This window comes from Electrophorus electricus, chromosome 16 (assembly GCF_041902795.1).
Source record: "Electrophorus electricus isolate QZ-2024a chromosome 16, ASM4190279v1, whole genome shotgun sequence".
Taxonomy (NCBI): domain Eukaryota; kingdom Metazoa; phylum Chordata; class Actinopteri; order Gymnotiformes; family Gymnotidae; genus Electrophorus; species Electrophorus electricus.
In genome coordinates this window covers 22,380,055-22,392,203 of record NC_137512.1, presented here as the reverse complement: position 1 = coordinate 22,392,203, position 12,149 = coordinate 22,380,055, and the positions used below count along the sequence as shown (strand labels likewise).

Below are 12,149 nucleotides of genomic sequence, written 5' to 3'. Positions count from 1 at the left end.
AAATGTGTGCAGTAAGGGCAGTAAGCATCAGAACTGGTGGCTATGCTGATTTGGAGTGATTCACCGTAGCCATCAGAAATGAGAATATGGGCATTTTTTTTGCAGCAACCCACATTTAGAAGGAAACTTGTGATTTCCAGTCTCTTGCTTCATATTTTGCCATTGTTAGTGCAAAACACACACTCACACATAGATTTACGTTCTCAGAAGGAAAGTACCTGGGACTGAACAGACTCTGGGAGGTCACAGCTGTTGTTGTATTCTGACAGCGCTTACCAAGCACTGAGCAACTTACAAGGCAATTTATGGTTATCCAGTGACAGAAGTGCTCGCTCATGCCTGGAGTGTAAAAACCAGCATGCAGTCCAGGGATCCAGGGATCAGATCCAGAAGCAGGGCTAAGGTCACAATCGAGGCCATCTTGCATTTTTAAAGACCAAAGTCTGGATAGTTTGTTGTGCTAGATTGGTGTTGAGACAACAAGCAGAACACAGCCTAAAGCAAAGTCAGTCTGAAGAGTTAAGAAGACCTGGTGCAGCACTTAGTCCAAAAGAACTGATCCAAACCTGTCCAGAAGACATGATGCAGACCATAGTCCAGAAGAGCTGATCCAAACCTGTCAAGAAGACATGATGCAGATCATAGTCCAGAAGAGCTGATCCAAACCTGTCCAGAAGACATGATGCAGACCATAGTCCAGAAGAGCTGATCCAAACCTGTCAAGAAGACATGATGCAGACTTTAGTCCAAACAATGTGATGCAGACCTTAATCCAGAAGATGTAGTGTTAGTTTGCTTGTTTGTGATGTGCTACTGAATTGTTGGCATTGTAGCCACTTCAGTACACCTGTTCAGCTAGGTCCTCAGCTAGGTTCAGCTAACAGGGATAAAACCTCTGCTGCTTTGCAGTGTGTCAGTCAGTCTGCACCAGATGTAAAATCTTTATGATCATAACATTCATGTGTGAAGACTTTTAGGCTTACTTTTAAATGAATATAATACAAGGCAATCCCAAGACCTGACTTTTAACTAGGGAACCTTAATCTTGAAGTGGAGTTATAGACTAATTTTTACATACCCAGCATCCCCTGGGCAAACATGCTTTTTATTGGCCCAACACTCTAGAAAGCCAAGAATGCTCATGTTTCATCGATTCGCATACCGCTTTTAGCAGAACTCAAAATACCTAAGATGCTTAAGATAGAATCTACATTAGCCCACGATCCCAGATAGGCCTTTGACACTATTATGACATCCAGTGTAGGCTCGTATTCCCAGAAAAGGCTGCAGTTAGATTGAGAGCGATTGCTCCTCTCTCTGTAATCAGTACCTCTCCCTCTCAATACAATGGTAGTCTTTAGGACACAAAGGTACACTTTAACAGTGCTTATGCATTTTTTATTTAATTGATTGATTTCGTTATAACCACGCCCCTTTCTGTCTCGTATCTTTGTCGCCTCTCAGGAGTGGGAGCTGGTGGTTCTGGGTAAGTTGAAGTGGAACCTGGCTGCTGTCACCCCAAACGACTTCATTGAGCACATAGTGAAGAAGCTGCCTCTTCCCGAGGACAAGTTGGACCTGATCCGCAAGCACGTGCAGACCTTCATCGCTCTGTGCGCCACAGGTAGTGCCTCTCTGCTGATCTAGACAAGCTCCTGGTCTGTAGCTCCCACCTGAAGCTGCACTCTGTGCCTGCTTCATGGTTTCTGGGAACTCATGCGTTTCCGAGCTGGGGTGGTGCCTTTGGTCAGCTCATTTTGCGTTCCCGCTCTGCTCCAGCATGTTTTAGGTCTTTGTTGGAGTTGCCCACCATAAATCAGTCATGATGGAGGTCAAATTCCACTTTTGTTTCTCCTTACTTCAATCCCTGCTGTATATTTTTACTCTTAATGACAGCCTTCCCCTTACTCCCATGCTCCAGATGTGACAAGACAAACAATTATAAACTGAAGACGAAAAGCCTAACTCCGAAATAAAACAGCAACAGCAAACCACCAGTCTGTTGCTGGGTAAACTGTGCCATGCCTGGCTTGGGCCTTGTGTTTGTCATGCATTGGTGTTTTGCAAGTGTGATCAAAGTTCTGCTGCCAAGTCACTTGGGTGCTGAGAACTTTCGTCAACATACTGGTGAATGCTGAAAATGTACTCCTCCCCGCCAAAAAAAACCCCAACCTGAAACAGAAGTCAACTTCTGAGAGACAGTAACCATGGGAACCCCATTCACCTTGCTTCCGTGGGCGCGCTACTGCTGAACGCTTTGTCATTACCTTCATGCAAAGTATGCGGATTTAAAACAGCATCTGTGAGGGAGAGGCTTTCTCTGGAAGCCTGACATGCTCACCCAGAACACTGCACAGACAGGTGAAGGTGTGCATGTGTGTGCACATCAGGGCGGGGGGGTGGGGTGGGGGGGCATATCAGTGGCAAGCCCTGAATGGCGAGTCACTTCAAAGGGAAGCTGTCTGGTTAAGGGCATTCCTGTGCACAGCCGATCCAGAGGCGGACCTGCTTTGGTACGGAAGAAGGCATTGTCCCTGCTCTTGGCAATGGATTATGCCTTTAAGGGCTCGAGCGTGGAGCAGTGAGTGAAGTGGGGGGGAGGGGGGTGGAGAACAGCCCATCTGAACGGTGAAGCATGTCGTGCTTTCGCGTCTCAGCTTCTCACGCCTCCTCACTGCTCCAGGCCATGCCTGCTTTCCCATGTGTCTGAGCCTTTGTGGCCTGATCCTCCTGGCCAACCATGGACTCTCTGTAGTAGCAGAGGTAACGGGAGCCGCTTGTGTTTCCCCTGGGCTCTGATGTGCCACGATGGGGTCGGGGGGGGGCTCGTCTCCTTGTGTCTAGGAGAAGCCCCCCCCCCAAGTACCTTCCCCCACTCACCTTCTTTCTGAGAAAGCTGGTTGTGAACAGGGGAAGGGTGGAGAGAGGAATAGGAGCAGATGACAAGTCTTTAAATATGGCACTTTTGATGTGGCTTCTCCTTTTTCGGATTGTGCAATGGATATTGTAAATATGTTGTGAAAGTACTCTGACAGGAGACATTGATGGTATCCATGGGAACTGGCTTGAATCCCATTGAACACACTGGTTGCCATCCATCTTTTGAGTCACTGAAGATATTGGAACGCCTTTGTGAGTTTCAGATCCATTTCTCACAGTCCTGTTGTGCAACACTCTGAGTGCACTTTGTTCCTGATTGCTTTAGGAAAGTGGCTGAAATGTATTTTAATGTCCTCTACAAGTGATTCAGCGAGGAGTTATAAGAAGATACCAAAGCAAGTTTAAGGCTGGGTTTATTGAAATAATCTGTGTGTGGATAGATAGATAGATAGATAGATAGATAGACAGACAGACAGACAGACAGACAGACAGACAGACAGACAGACAGACAGACAGACAGACAGACAGACAGACAGACAGACAGACAGACAGACAGACAGACAGACAGACAGACAGACAGACAGACAGACAGACAGACAGACAGACAGACAGACAGACAGACAGACAGACAGAGAGAAAGAAAGAATGCTGTGCACACTGTATGTCGAGCTGTGACTAGCTGAAACATATTTTCTGCTTGGCAGTGCCCAAAATGGCCATCTAGTCTCAAACCAGGGTTTTGGTCTTGGTTTTTTTCTAAAACCTTTTAATTGCCAGGCAGATGCCTCGACTGTGGTCTGATTATGGCCTGCCTCTCCTCTGTTCTCCTGGTATTTGCCATTGCCCTCTTCTTCTTTGCAGAGACTTGCATAAATGAAGGCTTCTGTATCTGAATGGGGAAAGAGATGCGAGTGGGGGTGGAGAAGGAAGAGAAAGACCGCTAATTTTTAATGGCTCCATGCCTTTGATAAAACAGTTCCATCCGGGCCACATGGTGAGATCTGGTCAGGCAGTGTAGGCCAATTCTGTATTAATTAATAACATGAAGAGGCCTTTCAGGACTATGCAAATTGCTGGTGGGCTCAACTGTAGAAAGGAGACAAAGATGTGACCCTCCAGTTAATATGCAGAGATGTGTAAAGGTCAGCATGGGGGGAATGCCTGATAGGAAACTGCAGCATTTGTCTGCAGGGCAGTCTGCACAGGAACCAGCTCATTAAAGAAGATTATAGACTTTACTGCAAAAACGCAAACCTTCCAACACCCCTGTACATTTGCTGAGAAATAATACTGCTAATACTCGTGATGAATTTGGAGTGTAGATTCACTCCTTTCTCCCCCATCTCTCTCTCTCTCTCTCTCTCTCTCTCTCTCTCTCTCTCTCGTGTACACCATCTTGTGTTGTTTAGATGTCTCATCTCCTGTTTAGTAAGACCTTATATTATTCAGAAGGGCAGTGGACTACAGTTGTAGGTCTGTTCTGAAAAGCAATGCCACAGATGCAGCACGTATTCATGTTTGTTAATGCTGCTGTTTGTTAATCCAAGGCGTGATTAGTCAGAGCTCACTGGCGGTCTTCTTTTGTGGGCCTTGAATTGGTTCCTGCATCCATGCAGGAAGTAAGGAAAACATAGTGTTCTCCTAAGCATTTCCTTTTCTGTGTGTCATACGAGCTTGCACGTGGACAGCATGGTTTTTTTGATGCTGATCAAAACCACAGCGTCCTCCGCCTGACTGTAAAGTCGTAAATGCATCCACAAGGAGAGCTTTTCCTAAGAATCTCTTAAATAATTGTGGTCTAGAGTGGACAATAACTCTACTGATCATCAAGTATGTAAGAGCATCCAGCATGGCGCTCTGATGAGAGAATTTTACTGAGCATCTCAGCTTTGTGTATCAAGATACACTTTCCTCTTCTTAGCTGTTTTTTTTGTTTTTTGTCTAAGAAGTCCCCTAGGAAAATGAAATCTTGGCTCGTGCGTGCATGTGTGTGCATGTATGTGTGTGCATAGCAAGGGGTCAACACAGCTAAAATATGAATCTTTCAATTCATGCCATTCCTGTTTCCAGGCCCTTCTGCCGCCCTGGTCGGCCTGTGCTGTGTTGCTCAAGTCTCCCAGTCATGGTGCAAGACTGAAGCATGTTCTTACAGGATTTCAGCAGTGAAGGAAGATTTGTGTTTTCAGTTTAACTTACATTGGCTTAGCTGCTTTCGTGATGACAAGTTGTAAATGGTAATATGATGGTTTAGGATGTGTCCAATTGATGTTGCAAACATGATCTGGGTGCAAAACACCTGGTTCTTAGTATGATGTGACATAAAACATCACGTCTCCCTTTTAAATCGGATCCAGTGTATGTGTAGTTCAATAGATCTCTGTATTTAACAATTATCTAAATGCCAGTTACAGCACATTCTTGTTAAATGTCCCATGACATGGTTTTTGCAGGCAGTGGTGGTGTTTTGTCTTTAGCTGTAAAAGTGCAAATATTGGGACATTTCTGTGAAGCGTCGCCAGTATATCTCAACAGAGACAGACTTTAGCGCCTACCACATCTCACTAAGCCTCTTCAGTCCAAGAATTTACAGTTTGTCTGTGAGCTGCTTTGCTTGCCCACTGTAAGTGACTCGTTCCATTTCACTGGAGCTGTGGTGGGTGATCTACTGTGATGCCAAATCCAAAATGCTGTTTACATTCGACCTTTATCAATCAGTGGAGCCTGGCCGCTCAAAATGGGCCTTTCTGTAAACTCCACGATTAATAAGCCACGCATCCGCATGGAATCCTGGCACTTGATTTATTTCCCTTAAAAATCATCGCCCGCCTTGGCCGTTTCTCAACTTTCCAGACGCTTAATTAATTTACAAGTTAAATGCGTATGCAGCACATTGCACCCACCCAGAAGTTGGGCGTGCTGGCACGGTCCTGGGAGGGCGATGTGGGGAGGGCCGGAGAATGGCTCATTGACGGGGTGAGAGGCTGGGGGAGACGGCCAGCCAGCCGCCACTCACAAGGAGCCTTCCATCGCGAGCGTCCCCGCTACATACACGCCTTTCCCCCCGCATGCATATCAATGAAGGCGGGCAAAATACAGCCTTTCTTCCTGCGCTGACCGCTCACACACACGGCAGAGTGTCCGGCCCTGCCACTAGCACGTGCACACTCTTGTTCCTCAACAAACCAAATCTTGTCTCAAGTGTGAAAAGTCAGGTTGCTACGTGTGGTGTGTGTGTGCGTCTGTCTATCTGTGTGTGTGTGTGTGTGTGTGTGTGTGTGTGTGTGTGTGTGTGTGTGTGTTCAAAGAGAAGAACAGAAGCTAAAGAAAATGATGTAATGCAGTTCACTTTTCTTTTGCTCTGTCCTCTTGGCCAGAGCTCGAGCGCGTCTGTTCCAGGCTCTGCCCAGCACACAGAGGTGTATAGCCAGTTCATTTATTTGTCAACACTGAGTCACAAATTCAGTGCTTGGTGCTGAATGTTAAGAAGGCAATGAAGGGACAGTTCGTCAGCTATCAAAGGACCCGCCTCTTTGATTTCCCCCAAAAAAAGAAAAAGAAGGGAAAATCACCCTCAGAGCCATCTTGAAGTTGGCTTTGAATTCGGCAGCATGGTGATGCAATGGCTGCCAAGGTGCTCTCTGCAAGCCCATAGGTGGCCCTGCATCAGAGGGATGGCGTGAATCTGGGGGAGGGAGGGGGGTCTCTTTTCTCCTGCCAAAACCTCATGAGGGTCTGGACACAGACTAAAGAATGATGTTCAGAGAAACGCCCCTCTCCTACTCCCCCTTCCCGGCTTCCCCAGTCACTTCTTCTGCCATAGAGCTGACAGGCATACCCCCGGCCCCCCGGCCCCTAGTCTCTCCCTCGCACCTCCCAACCTTTGTACGAGCTGTTGTTTTGAATTTGTAGTCCCGAGAGATCGCTGTCGCGTCTCTCGGTCAGATGAGATGAGGTGATGACTTTGGACCATGAAGCTGCGCTCACCTGCCACGGCTGCCGCTAGCCGTGCTCAGTTAACATGCTAAAAGATAGCGTCCTGGCTCACGCACGTCACTGGCTGGTACGGCGACCAAAGCAGAGCCCAAGCGCCGTTCAGCGCATCAAAGAGAGGCCACGATGTGAATAGAGACACAGAGATTGGGCTAGTAGAAGAAGAAAGGCCGAAATCAGTCAGGCAGGGAGGGCAAACAGCCTTCTACATGCCTTCGCCCTCTACATGCCTTTTCTTTCTCTTTTCTTTCGGGCTCTGGGCCCGTTCACAACCTGTCTTATTTTCATTATGAATGACAGCGAGAGAGCTAACGAGGGTATTGGTCTTCAAGACGCACGCCCGTGACCGCACGTGGAAAAGGACCTACAGCAGTGAGCATTGGAAGCGTGACGCTGGCTCTCCCCCCCCCCCCCCCCCTTTCCAAAGGCTCTGGGGCTTCTTCTTTTTTTTCAGGGCGCGCACGATTTACTTAGGAGCGGGAAGAAAAGGGGGTGATCTGGGGAGGGTGGCGGCGGGGCTTGGGTGGGCGGGATGAGGGTTTGGGGTGGGGGCATGTGGGGGGTGATTTTGAGCTTCTTTTCAAGCTAAGTGAACCCTCATTATCCTGGCTTGCTGTCATTAGCAAAGCACAGTGCAGATATCTAATGGAAACGACTTTTGTTTGTTAACACTCTTATCATCCTCGCTGCATTGCAGTAAACCCCCCCCAAGTTTTATTTTTGTGAAAGAAATGGCTGTTGGAGTATTCTGTCCTCGATTATTAAAATGTCCTTGTTCATGAACCAAAAACCAGAGTAGGGTTTTATACAGTTTCTAATGACTATGTCTGTTTCGACTTCCCTGCAGACTTCAACTTTGCCATGTATCCTCCGTCCATGATCGCCACGGGCAGCGTGGGAGCGGCCATCTGCGGCCTCCAGCTCAACAGCACCGACCACTCGCTGTGGGGTGACAGCCTCATGGAACTGCTCGCCAAGATCACAAACACAGAAGTTGTGAGTATTAAAGCCTGCAGGTGATGATCCCACAGACGACCCCGCCTCGTCTGTAACCATACAGCCAAATCGACACGGTGTTTTAGCAGTTTTGATAGACCGACATTCCTCGACATGAATTTGGGCATCTTTGTTTCATGATAGGTGATTCTGAGTTTGATAATAATCTTTGTTTAGTTTTCTATGAGTCAGACCATTGATATTCACCCACGTAGTACATACTGTACTCCTCTCTAGTGCTGTTGTTAAAGTTGTTTACTGTAAAACTGAGTCAGACAGCGCACGCCATGGGACATGTGGTATGTCCTTAAGACAATAACATACAACTGAAATTAGTGTAAGCTGCCTTGATAATGGTGTTTTGACACAGTAGCATATAGTGAAAATTTCCGAAGCATCCCCTCACTGAAAACATTAGTCGCTGTTTCATCCTTTCATTCTTTTTATTAATCATCTCCATAAAGACCTACACATACCAGGGAGAAGTGGCAACGTTTGGAAATGTGTCTGGCCAGAGCTGCATTTTTGTGTCATGTAAACAATACGTCTTTACCCCAACCTGTTGGCAAAACATCAAGGCCTTTTCTGCCTTGGTTGTTCACAGCTGTCCCATAATCGCTCTCTCTGCCTCGGGCACGCGGCTCTCCTCCGAGAGGTCACATGTCACATGTGTGCCGAGCTATGTAAATGAGGCCGAAACCACGGGAACGGCCGGGGGTGGGGGCTGTTTTGCGCTGCGATCAGGTTCGTTTCGTGCTCTGACATGAGAAGACGGGCTCGATGCGGGCAGGGCGCGGCACAGCAGGGAGGACGCGCCCAGACGGCCATGCGGCCCCGTGGAAGGGCCTGAAGTTCTGCAGCAGGGAGGGGCAGAGGCAGAGGACCGGCTTTTGTCCGGGCAGCAGCCTGCTTCAGGACCAGAGAAGGAGCCGCTCGAAGGGGGACCGTTTAGAAGAGTGACGGCAGAGCCAGTAACAGCGGTGGTGTTTAAAACCAGGGCTCTGAGATGAGACGTCCCCCTTCCCCCCAGTCTTTTGTCTGCTAGCTGCGCCCCTGAAAAACATCAATGCAGTATTGGGGTTTATGGTGTGTGTGTGTGTGTGTGTGTGTGTGTGTATGTGGGTGTGCACGTGTGCGTGTGCCTGTGTGTGTGTGTGTGTATGTGTGGCTGCGGTCCTGTGCAAGGAGATTGCGCTTTCCTGCTTATTTACACGGTGGGCATCTGTCCAGCTCCAGTTCAGGCTCACATTCAGGCGGTGAATTACTGGAAGTGAAATGGGATTGACCCCGACTGTGAGACTGTGTGGATGGAGCCCACAGAGCTGGGGTGCGGTGGCGGGCGTATGGGACCTAACGCAAAGCCCTCACAAAGCCTCGCACATACACCCCGCCTCACAAGGGACAGCCTGGTGCTTCTTTGAGCTGCTTCCTTTGGAAGGAACCAGTGTAAGAAATGGGGTGAGCAGGAACGAAGAGGGGGGAAAAAGACATGGGTCAGGGGTGGGAGCTGGGATTAAAGAGGAGCCCCCAAAAGGGGCTCCTCTGGAGTCCGCTGTGACCCGGCGAGGTCAGCGCCTCTCCCCGGAGTTCACCGCGGCAGGCCGAGCCACTGCCGAGCAGGCGTGTGCCGTGTGAAGTCGCGCAGTGTAGCAGAGGAAAAACAAACAGTCCTCCTCGAGCAGTGAAGGTCCTCAGTGTGTGAGGGGCATGAGGTCTGTGCTCCATGATCAACTCTTCACATTCCTGGATGCCAACAAGCCATTACCTTTGCCAAAAACATGCAGGCCAAGCCGTCTGCATCCACAGACTACTGGAGGCCAGAGATTTTTTTCTTCCCCAATAAAATGAACTCTGGAAAAGTCACTGTCACTGGCAAAAACTGCTGGCCTACCTTGAAATGACTTCCTATGTGATGGCTCCCAGTCTAAGAGCAGAGGCTGCTAATTACCCTTATGAAACTCCCATGAATGCCATTTTTAAAGTGTAAACAAAACATTACTAACGTCAAATAAACCATATGCGAACAAACCAAGCTAACAGATGGCGGCTAGATTTCATGTGCTGCTCTCAACGTTAGCATTTTTGCATAAACCTTCCCTTTAGCATGTTACATTTTAAAGTGCACACAGGAGCCTGTGGTTGTCACTAGTGTCAAAAAGCCCTGGCAAAGGCCACTGAGGCATGCAGAACAGTGGTCAGGGCGGCTGGGCAGCTGAAGTCAGCCCAACAGCCAGGTGATGCTGCCAGCCTCTGTACCAGACACCCTGCTGACATTTGTGGTGTCCACTGCGTGTAGCCTTCAGCAGATGTGACAGAGCCAACCCGAGTACTCCAGTCACTACTGTACTGTGTGTGTGTGTGTGTGTGTGTGTGTGTGTGTGTGTGTGTGTGTGTGTGTGTGTGTGTCCGTGTGTCCGTGTGTGTGTGTGTGTGTGTGTGTGTGTGTGTGTGTGTGTGTATGCATGTGTGTATGCATGTATGTGTGTCTGCATGTGTGTGCATGTGCGTGTGCGTGTGTGTGTTCAGCCTCAAACACACCTGGTGAGGTACAATATGTTCAACAGTAGCATCCATGCTACAGGCCAAACCAGGATGGATGAGATATTTGGCTCCAGTAACTCATGCAGACTGTATGGCCTCTCTCTCAGAAAGAAGGAAAAGCAATGAATATTCCAGCTGGCATTTAGTGTTTACAGTCAATGTTGTTCTTGTAGCTAATGTACACTGTAGATGATGCTCATTGGGTTAATGCGTTTCTCCAGAGACCCACTGTGAGTTTTCATCTCACTGCTAATGTTCAGTCCTCTGGCTCTGAATTAGTCAAGCTTGCATGCAGATATGAGTTAGTGGTGTTTCTGGATGACTTGGGTCTAGGATACAGCCTCCCGCACAGACCTTCTGTCGCTCTTCTGTAGCACTGGCTTCCCTGCGAGATTAAACTCTGGATTTTGAATGAATGAACAAGGGGGAGACTCTGATGAACTTTGGAAGGGGCGCGTTCGCATTTCCCCTCTAAAACAGTTGACGAGTCTGTGCAGTGGGGTGAAATGCCAGACCTTGTCAAATTAGGTAAAATGTCAGTCGTTCTGAGTCTGGCGTGTTGGGAATGCTCATCTGCTCATAGTCAGAATTCCAAAGGACACTAATGGAAGAGTCAAAAGTTACATTTCATGGAGGTGAAGAACTACTTCATTTGTGGGATATTTTTGGTTTGTGGGATCATATGTTAAGACCCCTGGACCCTGGGCCAACATCTTAATTCCTTCTGTTTCTCAGTCCTGCGTTAGCTTACTTATGAACCCAATCTCCGATAAAAAGAAGACTTCGTCCTCTCTGGCTTCATTCCGATGACTTCTGCTGTCCATGGTGCCTCTTTCTGACCTGTTGTTCAAGACAGCCAGTAGAGAGAGATGGTTCTGATGGTTCTTCTGTTGAGTTGTGTTTGTTTTGTGGTTTCTCACAGCTTATCCAGTGTCGCCCTCCTCTGGTTCAGATCCCATTCAGTCCCAGACTTACCAGTAGTGACACACTGAAGTCATTAAACTTGCTTGAATTAAGCCTGTGGCGCTTGGCGTAATCTCCTCTATAAAGAGCAGCAGCACAGAGGGGGATGTCTTTTAAGAAGTCAGTCCTGGCATTCTTGCGGTAAGACACAGGCAGTTCCTTTGCATGTTTAATGCTTTAGTTAATTTTCTAAGAGGAATGTATTTTTATGACTAATCGTGGCACATCGGAGAGCAGCCTGAGACCCGGGGGAGATTACGAGGATGGTGGTCGCTTTCCTCTGGAGTGATGCAGACCACGGCGACCTCTGTGCAGGCCCCTCCCTCCGCACAAATTCACACGCACCTTATGTCTGTAGCAAATGTGAACGGGTTTCACCCCTGAATCTCTTCCCAGTGTCCAAGCTTGTCTAAGGCCTGCTGGAATGGCTAGTGAGGCACGGAAAACACAGGCCCCTTCACCATGCACCCCACACAGTCTCCTAGAGGACCGGTGTGGGCGATAGCCCTCCTCTCTGAGGTTATGTCTCTGTGTGAAACGCTCGTCTGGCCCAGGAGCCATGCATAACACGAGTTCAGACTGCAGCCCGTCAGATTTTAATTAGCAGTAAATGTCAAAGGAATGCAGCCGCTCCACAAGCAGCACATTCTCCTCAGGCCCTTCCCTGGGGCTTCTCACAGAAAAGCTCTCTCACAGATGCCTGATGTGTCTCAGACCCACGGAGGAGCAGAGGAGAGCTGGGTGCGCTGCATGCTCTCTCGGCTCCAGCAGAGGTCGCC

The 12,149-nt window shown here is 48.4% G+C and overlaps 1 protein-coding gene across 2 annotated transcripts in view; it reads left to right on the top strand.

Moving 5' to 3' along the window:
* The window catches only part of ccnd2a (cyclin D2, a), a 138,033-nt gene that overhangs the window by 120,696 nt on the left and 5,188 nt on the right, over positions 1–12,149 (top strand). For both annotated transcript variants that reach the window (XM_081699514.1, XM_027022238.3), the window contains 2 exons: positions 1,465–1,624; positions 7,718–7,866. In XM_081699514.1, the coding sequence (XP_081555640.1) occupies positions 1,465–1,624; positions 7,718–7,866 (309 nt within the window). The remainder of the gene's footprint in view (positions 1–1,464; positions 1,625–7,717; positions 7,867–12,149) is intronic.